At 33.3% G+C, this 14,019-nt stretch overlaps 1 protein-coding gene across 4 annotated transcripts in view; it reads right to left on the reverse strand.

Annotated features, from left to right (window-relative positions):
* LOC143064640 (hemicentin-1-like) overlaps positions 1-14,019 on the reverse strand; it is a 125,670-nt gene that overhangs the window by 23,903 nt on the left and 87,748 nt on the right. For all 4 annotated transcript variants that reach the window (XR_012975291.1, XR_012975292.1, XM_076237620.1 and 1 more), the window contains exons 46-53: positions 13,747-13,917; positions 12,790-12,954; positions 10,390-10,533; positions 8,449-8,586; positions 7,625-7,780; positions 6,810-7,013; positions 5,929-5,991; positions 3,824-3,943 (exon numbers count right to left, since the gene is read on the reverse strand). Coding sequence is in view for 2 of the 4 variants with exons in the window: in XM_076237620.1 (XP_076093735.1) it covers positions 3,824-3,943; positions 5,929-5,991; positions 6,810-7,013; positions 7,625-7,780; positions 8,449-8,586; positions 10,390-10,533; positions 12,790-12,954; positions 13,747-13,917 (1,161 nt within the window). In the remaining 2 variants the exon portion in view is untranslated. The remainder of the gene's footprint in view (positions 1-3,823; positions 3,944-5,928; positions 5,992-6,809; positions 7,014-7,624; positions 7,781-8,448; positions 8,587-10,389; positions 10,534-12,789; positions 12,955-13,746; positions 13,918-14,019) is intronic.

A 14,019-nucleotide genomic window follows, 5' to 3' on the forward strand; every position in this document is an offset into this window, starting at 1 on the left:
GTATCAGCCATCCATGATGATATCTATATTAGTCACGGTTACAAAGACTTTATCACATGTATCAGCCATCCATGATGATATCTATATTAGTCCCCGTTACAAAGACTTTATCACATGTATCAGCCATCCATGATGATATCTATATTAGTCACGGTTACAAAGACTTTATCACATGTATCAGCCATCCGCGATGATATCTATATTAGTCCCCGTTACAAAGACTTTATCACATGTATCAGCCATCCATGATGATATCTATATTAGTCCCCGTTACAAAGACTTTATCACATGTATCAGCCATCCATGATGATATCTATATTAGTCCCCGTTACAAAGACTTTATCACATGTATCAGCCATCCATGATGATATCTATATTAGTCCCCGTTACAAAGACTTTATCACATGTATCAGCGATCCATGATGATATCTATATTAGTCCCCGTTACAAAGATTTTATCACATGTATCAGCCATCCATGATGATATCTATATTAGTTCCCGTTACAAAGATTTTATCACATGTATCAGCCATCCGTGATGATATCTATATTAGTCCCCGTTACAAAGACTTTATCGCATGTATCAGCATCCATGATGATATCTATATTAGTCCCCGTTACAAAGATTTTATCACATGTATCAGCCATCCGTGATGATATCTATATTAGTCCCCGTTACAAAGACTTTATCACATGTATCAGCCATCCATGATGATATCTATATTAGTCCCCGTTACAAAGACTTTATCACATGTATCAGCCATCCATGATGATATCTATATTAGTCCCTGTTACAAAGATTTTATCACATGTATCAGCCATCCGTGATGATATCTATATTAGTCCCCGTTACAAAGACTTTATCACATGTATCAGCCATCCATGATGATATCTATATTAGTCCCCGTTACAAAGACTTTATCACATGTATCAGCCATCCATGATGATATCTATATTAGTCCCCGTTACAAAGATTTTATCACATGTATCAGCCATCCATGACGATATCTATATTAGTCCCCGTTACAAAGATTTTATCACATGTATCAGCCATCCATGATGATATCTATATTAGTCCCCGTTACAAAGACTTTATCACATGTATCAGCCATCCGCGATGATATCTATATTAGTCCCCGTTACAAAGACTTTATCACATGTATCAGCCATCCGCGATGATATCTATATTAGTCACGGTTACAAAGATACAAAGACTTTATCACATGTATCAGCCATCCATGATGATATCTATATTAGTCCCCGTTACAAAGACTTTATCACATGTATCAGCCATCCATGATGATATCTATATTAGTCACGGTTACAAAGACTTTATCACATGTATCAGCCATCCATGATGATATCTATATTAGTCCCCGTTACAAAGACTTTATCACATGTATCAGCCATCCATGATGATATCTATATTAGTCACGGTTACAAAGACTTTATCACATGTATCAGCCATCCATGATGATATCTATATTAGTCCCCGTTACAAAGACTTTATCACATGTATCAGCCATCCATGATGATATCTATATTAGTCACGGTTACAAAGACTTTATCACATGTATCAGCCATCCGCGATATCTATATTAGTCCCCGTTACAAAGACTTTATCACATGTATCAGCCATCCATGATGATATCTATATTAGTCCCCGTTACAAAGACTTTATCACATGTATCAGCCATCCATGATGATATCTATATTAGTCCCCGTTACAAAGACTTTATCACATGTATCAGCCATCCATGATGATATCTATATTAGTCCCCGTTACAAAGACTTTATCACATGTATCAGCCATCCATGATGATATCTATATTAGTCCCCGTTACAAAGATTTTATCACATGTATCAGCCATCCATGATGATATCTATATTAGTTCCCGTTACAAAGATTTTATCACATGTATCAGCCATCCGTGATGATATCTATATTAGTCCCCGTTACAAAGACTTTATCGCATGTATCAGCATCCATGATGATATCTATATTAGTCCCCGTTACAAAGATTTTATCACATGTATCAGCCATCCGTGATGATATCTATATTAGTCCCCGTTACAAAGACTTTATCACATGTATCAGCCATCCATGATGATATCTATATTAGTCCCCGTTACAAAGACTTTATCACATGTATCAGCCATCCATGATGATATCTATATTAGTCCCTGTTACAAAGATTTTATCACATGTATCAGCCATCCGTGATGATATCTATATTAGTCCCCGTTACAAAGACTTTGTCACATGTATCAGCCATCCATGATGATATCTACATTAGTCCCCGTTACAAAGACTTTATCACATGTATCAGCCATCCATGATGATATCTATATTAGTCCCCGTTACAAAGATTTTATCACATGTATCAGCCATCCATGATGATATCTATATTAGTCCCCGTTACAAAGATTTTATCACATGTATCAGCCATCCATGATGATATCTATATTAGTCCCCGTTACAAAGACTTTATCACATGTATCAGCCATCCGCGATGATATCTATATTAGTCCCTGTTACAAAGATTTTATCACATGTATCAGCCATCCATGATGATATCTATATTAGTCCCCGTTACAAAGACTTTATCACATGTATCAGCCATCCATGATGATATCTATATTAGTCCCTGTTACAAAGATTTTATCACATGTATCAGCCATCCATGATGATATCTATATTAGTCCCCGTTACAAAGACTTTATCACATGTATCAGCCATCCGCGATGATATCTATATTAGTCACGGTTACAAAGACTTTATCACATGTATCAGCCATCCATGATGATATCTATATTAGTCCCCGTTACAAAGACTTTATCACATGTATCAGCCATCCATGATGATATCTATATTAGTCCCCGTTACAAAGACTTTATCACATGTATCAGCCATCCATGATGATATCTATATTAGTCCCCGTTACAAAGACTTTATCACATGTATCAGCCATCCATGATGATATCTATATTAGTCCCCGTTACAAAGACTTTATCACATATATTAGCCATCCGCGATGATATCTATATTAGTCACGGTTACAAAGACTTTATCACATGTATCAGCCATCCATGATGATATCTATATTAGTCATCGTTACAAAGACTTTATCACATGTATCAGCCATCCATGATGATATCTATATTAGTCCCCGTTACAAAGACTTTATCACATGTATCAGCCATCCATGATGATATCTATATTAGTCACCGTTATAAAGACTTTATCACATGTATCAGCATACCAAGTTTGGTCAACCTATATAGGGAAGTTCTGTGCAGGACACATATCAGACAAGGTATTACTATTAAAAGGATCAAAGGTCAAAGTCAAGGTCAGAGTGACCTTTTATTAATGACAACCCCCATCCAATTATGCAATTGCATACCAATTTTGGTAAACCTTGGTTTTTTTACAGTACAAAAAGTTAAGAGCCAGACGCAAATTGGACAAGGATTATGGGTCAAATGTCAAGTCAAGGCCACAGTGACCAGTCTTTGGTATAATTATGAAACACACCATCCCAATAATGCAGATGCATACCAAGCTTGATCCATGGAAGTTCAATGGTACAAATGTTATGCACTGGACACAAAATGGGACTGACAGATACAAAGACAGATGGACAGAAAGTGATTTCTAAATACCCCACAACTTTGTTTGCGTGGGAATATAAAGCCACCATTTTACAAACCTGCACAGGTACAAAATTTCTGACTAACTCCATGCAGAACTTACTCATACAATAACACCATTTCTGACTCAACAATCTGTGAATCTTAATTAAACAATAAAACCACTTACCTTTACAAGTATGACCATTCCTCTCCAATGAATAACCAGGATTACAAGAACAAGAAAAACTTCCTGGAGAATTATGACAATAATGGGAACACGGATGCATGGTCAAACATTCATCTTCATCTGAAACACACATTAAGATCCTCTAAAACTTTAAAGTGATATGAAATGAGTGACTGGTGAAAAATAAGGTTTATCCAATTCTTGAACCAATGCATGTATATATCATAAACTCAGTCTTCTGTGCACAATTTTATCAGTTTTTATGCAAAAATATCGTATAATCGTCATTTTTTTACTCTCTGTCTGTTATGAAGTGAAAACATGGCACTCATTTATTGTCCTGCTTTGAAGCTGTAGTTTACCGATTGTCACCTTATAGTAAACAATCAACAAAGAAGCATGGATATTGAGCATATTGTATAACATGTACAATCAGATAATAGTTTATATCAGTGACAGATCCATGATCACTGGATTTTTACGAGAAGGGTCATTTGAATATTGAAAATATGTCAGCGAATTGCTTCCTGGAAGCAAGCAATTAAAAAAAAGTAAACTTCTAAATGTGGACAAATTAAAGAATTTTCTTCAGAAAAAAAAGTATAATTCAAGGTTTCATATGACTTTAATGAGACTTAATAATGATATCACAAATAACATAAAAACAATTAATTTTTAGACCATAGATAATAAATTGCTTTGCTGAGCGCAGCTGGATACGTACGACCCCTGATGCCCAACCCTCAAAAAATTGGGGCAGAAATGGACACAATATTCACACTTGATATGATTTGAATTTATATTCAATTTTTTACCTTTTGTGCAATACACTATGCTGTTGAGAATTGCCCCCCCCTCCCCCCCCCCCTCGAAAGCAAAAAGCCAAAAAAACAAATGCTATTGGATATTAAACCCCCCAAAAAATATTTAATTTCTGAAATCTGGAAAATTGTCCCCACATCAATTTTTTTCACCCCCCCCCCTTTCCCTTATTAAAAAAAGTCGTTCCCTCAAGACATGGTAAGTATTTAAAATAAAATTTCTTATAGAGTTTGCAACCATAATTATCCATTTAAAGTTTTAAAATGTAAAATGACATACATCGTCATGGCTAAAATTAATATTAATTAATAATAACTGCTAAAAATAAGTTGACAGTTAATCACTTCAAGACGATCATCATTTCTTAAAACATAATTTACAAGCACTGTAAGGTAGGTAATCAAACATTGTTCTTTAAATTGATTTGGATTACGTCCCTTACACTGCTTTTAAATTGTCTCAATTGTCCTTTAACAAGAAAAATCCTAGTTTTTCCCTTTTTTTGCCCTTATTTCCTAAATGGTTTGTAGACATAACCCCCAAGGTCAATCCTAACCATCCCTTTGTAGTATGGAAACTTGTTGAATGTTTTTAGAGGGATTCATTAACACAAGTTATTGTCTCTAAACTACAAAAAAATATTTTGAGCCCCTTTTTTTGCCCCCTATTCCTAAACAATTGGGACCATAACCCCTAAAAATCAATCCCAACATTCCTATAGTGGTTATAAACCTTGTGGTAAAATTTCATGGTTTCTATTTACTTATACTAAAGTTTTTATCCGGAAACCATCCATCTTCGGTCAACGCAGATGACAACCACGTGATACCAATATACGACCAAAAATTTTTATTTTTCCAGTCTTTGTTTTAAAAGAAAAGTTAAAATAGTTATTAGACAGTTATCTCTATAGCATATCCCTGCTAGCCTTGAATACATCATACATGTATAATCAAATTATTTTGTGGATGGAAAGTGAACAAAACTTGTATGAATTATGCAGAATTTATTTTTTAGATAGATTAAGAACGTCCTTCATGCAAATAAAACAAGCATGTTAAATTTAATCAAATTTGCAATATTGCACCAAAATAGAAAGAGTGTCAGATGACTGCTGTGAAGATTTTGATATAACACTGAGCTTTCATGAGAAGATTTTATGAGTCAGGATGAATACAAGAAACACTAATTTTCAAGTCATCACTTCAAAATTCTTGGTTCCCAGTGGCACTTAACACAATAATTGCATGATTATATGACAGTAACTTTTCTTAATAACAAACCTGTACAAAATGATCCTCCATTGTTTAATATGAAACCTTTAGGACACTGGTTACTTTGTGTATCTGTAAGAAAAGACGCATTTTACCAAAATATTTTTTATATTAATAAACATTCCATATTCTGCATCAAATGCTCAATGAAACCTGATCTCCATTTTCCGTAAAAAATAGTGTATATATGATGACCGTATATGAGATAGGGAAAAACCTGTTATACTACAAATAAACATGTTGTCATAGAAATACTATTATAACTGCTCTTCTCAATCATGGACATTGATAAAACCTATAAAACGATGATAGGTTATACATAGCTATATGTGTTTCTGTTTAATTGGTCTGATAGGGAGTTTCAAAACTTCTTAAAACATGTGACAAAGTGAGGAAGGAATAAAATATTTGTTCAATTTAGGCCCAACTGTGTATAAAGTCATTATTGTAAACTTTTGAATGTATTTTCTCTTCTATATTGTTGTGGTATCAATCATATCAACTGGAAAATAAGACCCTTATATCCTCTTTGCATGCTAGGAAATTGAAAAGAATAAACAGCTGTGCCATGAGCACATGATACACCCATTGTTTTTTCAAAGAGTTAATATAAAAAAGAAGATGTGGTATGATTGCCAATGAGACAACTATCCACAAGAGACCAAAATGACACAGACATTAATAATAACATAATTATTTATAAAACAGTCGAAGAATTCTTATAAAAACTATAAGTTCAATCGCTTCTGTGGTCTTCTCAATGTCTTCTCTTGTGTGGTGTGGCAAAACAAACTATTCTATATCATACATTTACAGTAGAATAAATGTTGCCCTTTATCATACATTTACAGTAGAATATATGTTGCCCTACGTAATGTTACATGTGATACCTGGTGATATCTGTGAGGTAAAGGTAAACATCAGCTGTTGTCTATCCTGGTCCATTTTGATATTGATATCTTTGGTAGTTAGTTTCTGTACTAAGTATGGCATGACACCATGTGACTGGTCATATGATATGGTATGATTCCAGGCATAAGGTAGCATGTGACCATTTACTCTCATCAGCCTGGATGAATGGGAATACAGACTGGCTGAAAAATATATAAATATTATTACATTTGCTTCCAAATAAAGAAGAGGGTTTTATAAGGCCTCTTTTTTTTGAAAACATGCATATGTAATAAAAAATCAACTAAGAAGTAACTCAAGCACGAATTGATGAGATGTTCACATATATACTCCTACATTTTACAATACAAAGCTGTAAAGTTTAACTATTCTTTAAATATCCTTTCTTATTTCTAGTTCTTTATAAAAAAAATTGTCTATCCAGTATTTCTTTAGAAGATAAAAGGCAGATTAAAAAAAATATAACAGTCTGGATTGCATATCTGTTAAAAATATTCCATGTCAATATTTTAACCAGCTATCTTTCTTTCAGCTATGTTTGCTTATCTACAAATTTTGTTTTAGTGATATTTTTATACATCTTATATTAATACCTATTTTCACTGTTTAAATCATTGTAATTATCTAATTCAGTTTTTTACAATAAAAGGCAAGCATGATGACAGCTCACATGGTCTTTTAAAACTAGGTGAACTAAAAATCTTCATTATAAGAAAAGATCAACAAAATCTTCACCACTTGAAATAGGCTTCCATGAAGATAACTATACTTATTCTACGGGGAGATAACTCACTTGGTCCTGTCTGGATATAATCTTCTGTATATGGGTAGAGATAAACTTCACTATCTACAGGCAGTTCAGGCACAGATCCACTGACTATTATGTCAAACTTTAAAACTCCATTCCTATCTACCCCAGTCACATAATGATTCATCTTTAATATTTCACCTATAAATCACAATTATCACATTTAGTAATATTCTGCTTAAATAAGGTGTCTTTAATACAATAAACACACAACTTTATATATCAATAAGCCATAATAATAATAATTGATAAATATTGAACCCATCAAATATTCCTTTTTCTGATACAAAAATTTCCTCTTTGTTTATCTATCACTGAATTTAAAATAAAACATAAATATACATGCTTGCAGTTAAATGGTTGTCATTTGCTGCTGTGTAACATATTTGATTTTAGTTTGTATTTATGTATTTAATTAGACTAAGTTTTTTCTTTTGAATGTTTTAAATTTGTCTTTTCAGGCTTTTTACAGCCGACTATGCGGTATGGGCTTTGTTCAGTGTTGAAGGTGACCTATAGATGTTCGTTTCTGTGTCATTTGGTCTCTTGTGAAGAGTTATGTCATTAGCAATCATACCACATCTACTCTAGGTGAAATCATTTTATCCTGTCTTCATGTTTACAAGTCACACCAATAAAGAAAAGCATCAAAAACAACATTCATTTACAGAAAAGTTACTGTCATGGTAAATAAGATTATATGTTTTGTTAATGGATTGGAATCTAGTGAACTGGGTTTTTTTTTCACTTTTAAATCATATCAGAAGTGTACCAAGATATGTCACAAAATAAGTATCCGACATACTTACCTGTTGCAAACTGTACTTGCGTTTCCCTGTTATATTTTCCATCTGTCAATCTGAAGCCATTACTGGCACCTCCCACTTCCTGAGACAGGGTCCAGTATATTGGATTCAGTACTGATATCAAGTGTTGAAAATGACCCGCTGTCAAAATATAATAACAGTTTTTAAAACAAGTAAACATGAAATATCAGAATATTAGAAAAGAATAAGATATCAAACATTTGCTATTTGCAGTTTCTACTGGTTTTCTAAACTAATATACAAAGAACAGCAACTCTTCCAAATTTAATCTATCAACCAATATTACTGAAGAAAAATATACTTGAACTCTTGTTTTTAGCATTATTGTGAATGAAACATCCCCAAAATGTTTCTAAGGCCACACCAATTTGATTCTTTGTTCGACGGACCCGCCCGCACCTATTTTTTTCAAAACAGAATTTTTTAATTTTTTTTATATTCCCGCTTCCCGCATCCGGAAATGTAATCATGTCCATTTCCCGCACCGTTTTTTTTTTGGTAAATATTATAAAAAGATATCAACATTTGTTTTTAAAATCACAGTCTAACCTGTATATAACGATTTTAAACATAAAAGCACCCCACCACACTGTAAATATCTGTGAGAATATTTTTTTCAGCATGAAACCTATTTATCCAAAGAGGGAGTGCTCCGAAATAAATTTATAACAGCTGTAAAGAACAAAAAATTGGTTTCTTTCCCCCTTACTTATATTCCCTATCAAAAAATGTTCGTTGTTAGAATAAAGTACAGAGAACTTCTGAAGGATTTGCCTTCAACTGCAATTATATTGTATGCTGGCGAAACAAAACTATTCATAGCCGCTGCATGTTTATGCACCTGTCCTGATTGATTCAGGGGCCTGTCGTTCGGCAGTTATCGTTTGTTGATGTTGTTCATTGGTATTTTCCCGTTTGGATATATAAATTAGATCGTTTGTTTTCCTGTTCGAATTGTGTACGCTAATAATTTTGGGGTCCTTTATAGCTTGCTGTTTGGTCTGTATCAAAGCCCTGTGTAAAAGGCCGAACTTTGACCTGTGTTTGTTATTATCAGCATGTTGAGAACAACCCTCCCTCTGACAAGGGGTCATTTTACTGATGTAGAAAAGAAAATAGAAATACCAAGGATTTGTACTATAATTCTTCTATACAAAACCTTTGAAAACTTAGAATTTTGTACTCAAAAAGAGGAGAGTTACATCATATTTTAAACAACTTTTTTCTAAAAGAGGGGTCCACTTATTTTGAATAATATTAAACTGTTAAAGTAAATGTGTTAATTTAACATGGTTAAAGTCCAGAAATATTACAAAATTCTTGGACATGTTTTGACCATTTAATACTAGATAGATATATAGTTCTTTGAGAAAATATGAGCCCTTTTGTACAAACAAATATATTATAACTTATATTGATCCCTCATAAAACATGTAAAAGGGATATTTATAACATAAAGGGGTTGTCCCCAAACTGATTATGACTTGGATGGAGAATGGTCTCATTGTCAGTCACACATACATCATTTGTACATAGACCAGATTTAATTATTTCTTGGTGAACAGGGAAAAAATACTTCAGAAATTAAAGAAATGTCAAAGTACAAGTGATAAACATTGATAAATCAAGTTTTAATATTGTCAAAACCTACTATTTTATGTTTACAAAAAAAAATTATAATCGCTCGCCTTTACTTTTCAAGCTTCGCCTCAAAAATTTGCAAATTAAATATTTTTTTATTAAAATTTTCAAATCGCTCGCTCGCCCCAAATTTTGGAGTCCAAAAATCAGTAGAACAAGAAATTAAATTGGTGTGGCCTAATGAACAAAATTCTCAGTATGCAACACCCTAGACCTCTTTTTCACACCATATTAGATAAGATGAACCCAGAATCAAATCAATTCCATAAAACCTATACGTACATATTTCAGGAGGTATATTGTCTATTGTAGCATTTATATAAGTTCCATCAGTTGTAGGTGTAGCTAAAGCTGTTATCCTGCCCTCAGTTAGATCTATATTGTTTATATAACCAACCAGATTACCTTCTCCTTTCCGGGGGATTCCTAGTAAAAGATCAAACAAATATCTCTTATTTACCAACCTATGTCAATATCAAACTCTTGCTATAGTTTATAAATAATATACATATACAGTTTTAGTCAGTTCAAAAATATATTGGAAGTTGATGTCATTTTAAAATGTAAAATAGTAAAAATAAATGGAAGTTGTGAGTAGATATAAGAAGGTATTATATGAGCGCCAATGAGACAACTCTCTATCCAAGTCACAAATTGAAAATTAAACCATTATAGTACGGTCTTTAACACGGAGCCTTGGCCCACACTGAACAGCAAGCTATAAAAGGACCCAAAAAATGACTAATGTAGGGAAAACATCACAACATAGAAAGACCATTTATGATGAGGTCTGGACTTTTAGAATTAGATTTAAGACAAAGACAAGAGTGCAGACGCTGAAATGTCTCGCCTTCTATACTAATCATTGATATTATGTTGATAGTCCTAAGTATAAAGCTAAGCTTTATTACAACTGTCACATAAACTTAACATTAACCAAGATAACTAAACAAAGACCAATGAACCTTGAAAATGAGGTCAAGGTCAGATGAACCATGCCAGGCAGACATGTACAGTTAACAATGCTTCTATACAACATATATAGTTGACCTATTACTTATAGTTTAAGAAAAATACACCAAAACACAAAAATTAACACTGTGCAATGAACTGTGAAAATGAGGTCACGGTCAAATAAACCTGCACGACTGACATAAAGATCATAAAATATTTCCATACACCAAATATAGTTGACCTATGGCATATAGTATTAGCAAAAAAGACCAAAACTCTAAAACTTAACTTTGACCACTGAACCATGAAAATGAGGTCAAGGTCACATGACATCTGCCCGCTAAACATGTACACCTTACAATCATTCCATACAACGAATATAGTAGACCTATTGCATATAGTATGAGAAAAACAGACCAAAACACAAAAATTTAACTATAACCACTGAACCATGAAAATGAGGTCAAGGTCAGATGACACCTGCCAGTTGGACATGTACACCTTACAGTCCTTCCATACTCCGAATATACTAGCCCTATTGCTGGTAGTATCTGAGATATGGACTTGACCTCCAAAACTTAACCTTGTTCACTGATCCATGAAATGAGGTCCAGGTCAAGTGAAAACTGTCTGACAGACATGAGGACCTTGCAAGGTACGCACATATCAAATATAGTTATCCTATTACTTATAATAAGAGAGAATTCGTACTGAACTTTTTTTTTCAAGTGGTCACTGAACCATGAAAATGAGGTCAAGGACATTGGATATGTAACTGACGGAAACTTCGTAACATGAGGCATCTATATACAAAATATGAAGCATCCAGGTCTTAGACCTTCTAAAATATAAAGCTTTTAAGAAGTTAGCTAACGCCGCCGCCGGATCACTATCCCTATGTCGAGCTTTCTGCAACAAAAGTTGCAGGCTCGACAAAAACTGTTGTTTAGTGTCAACAGCAAATCTTTGATAGTCTGATAAATTTGTGAGAAACTTTTCTAAACAGTGGGTGATTCACAGATTGATTTGTTGTTGTTAATGATCTTTAGTTGTCTGTTTGGGTTGCTGTCACATTGACTTATACCACACTTGTTATATTTACAATTGTTTTATACAATATGAATAACTATATATGGAATTCAATTGTTTAATGTTCTGAAGATGTAACTAGAAGTTAAGTGGTTCAAATTGAAAGTGAAATATTAGAAAAATGAACTTAGAGCTTTTGTCAATAATGATACACTCACTATAAGTGTTAATAAACATGTTAACTGATGAATGATGGTCGATAAAACACATTTGACTGTATAGCATATACACACTCATGCTCACATGAAAGTTTATCTCAGATTTCAGAAAGCACTGATTTTTTTTTTTTAATTGTGACCAAAATTTTATATGATGGACAGAATAAAGGACAGAACACATAAACAAGTATATCCAAGTCCTTTTAGAGACATTTAATGTATATTTATAGCTGGCTATGCTTGAAATTAAACTGGAAGTTGTATTTTCGACTTTGACTATCATTGCATGTACTCATATTTGAAAAGTAAGGCCAGTAGTTACTACTATCTACTGAAAGGTGTAGAAAAGTACAGTGGACATAATAAAATTTTAATTCCATGGGGAAAAAAATTATCAAAAGTTTGCAAACTTTTGTAGATGTTCATGACATGGTCTGCAGTAAGTATTTCTTCTGAAATTCTGCATAATGATAAGACTTACTATAACAAGGTTGAATACTGCACTTTACCACTTCATCTCTATCTCCAACACATGGCAGTCCTCCAAATAATGGAATGTTACAGACACGATGTCTATCCTGAACTCCCTCGTCACATGTAGTGGAACATTCCGACCATAAACCCCACTCACTCCAATCTCCTGGTACTATAAAAAACAGAAGTTTATATATAGAATAATACCAAATTGAAATAATGTTCTGTTTAATTGCTGTGTAACTGTAAAATGAATATATGAGGTACATAACTCAAGAACGTAAGTGACACCAACCAAATTTAAACTTGATCTATATTTGGTGGTAATTAGCTTTGTCTATAAGTTTCATAAAGTTTAGACAAAGTAAAGTTAAATTGTCAAACCAGCAAATGTATGCAATTTTTCCATCTATAAAGGGAGATAAATCAAGAACAGTGGTGAATATGACACTACCCAAATTGGATTGGTGATGACAATATTATTGTGTTTACGTTTCACAAAATATGGTTGAGGTAAACTAATTTTGTTACGTACAAATGTACATGGGTAAATTTAATAAGTTCTCCGTTGCAGCGTGGGCATTAAAAAACAAGCTCTGATGAGATCAGTTTCTCATTACCATGCCAGTGAGCAATATTTCTTACAATTTAATGAGCAAGAACTGTCCTGTTTGCCTTTGGTTCTTACATTGACATTCCCCTTACAAAACATGTCCTAAAATCAGGTTGTTAGTTTTTTGTTTGAATTGTTTTAAATTTGTTCTTTCATTTATAGCTGACAATGTGGTACAGGTATTGGTCAACGTTGAAGGCCATACAGTGACCTATAGATGTCATTTTGTCTCTGGTGGAGTGTTGTCTCATTGGCAACTATATCCCATCTCTTAATTTTTACTAGGCTCCAAAACAAAATCTACAACCATATAACTAGAAAGGATTGCCATGTTTCCCCATTGTTTCTTACCTGGACATTCTGTAACTACACATGTCCTGTTATCTAGGGAAGGACCCTGACAATATCTCCCACCATTTGTTGGTGGAGGATTGTTACACTCTCTGGTCCTTAACTGGTTTCCTGTTCCACAACTTTTACTACAGGGATTCCAATCTGACCAATCAGAATATTGACCATGCACTGCAAAATATATCAATTTAAATGTTGAAATATGGTGCCTTTAAAAGACATAGATCTACTTTCAAAAAATCATTGAAAGAATCAAATTTAAAGTTGCTTATT

The sequence above is a fragment of the Mytilus galloprovincialis genome, chromosome 2 (genome assembly GCF_965363235.1).
Source record: "Mytilus galloprovincialis chromosome 2, xbMytGall1.hap1.1, whole genome shotgun sequence".
In the NCBI taxonomy this organism is placed as follows: Eukaryota; Metazoa; Mollusca; class Bivalvia; order Mytilida; family Mytilidae; genus Mytilus; species Mytilus galloprovincialis.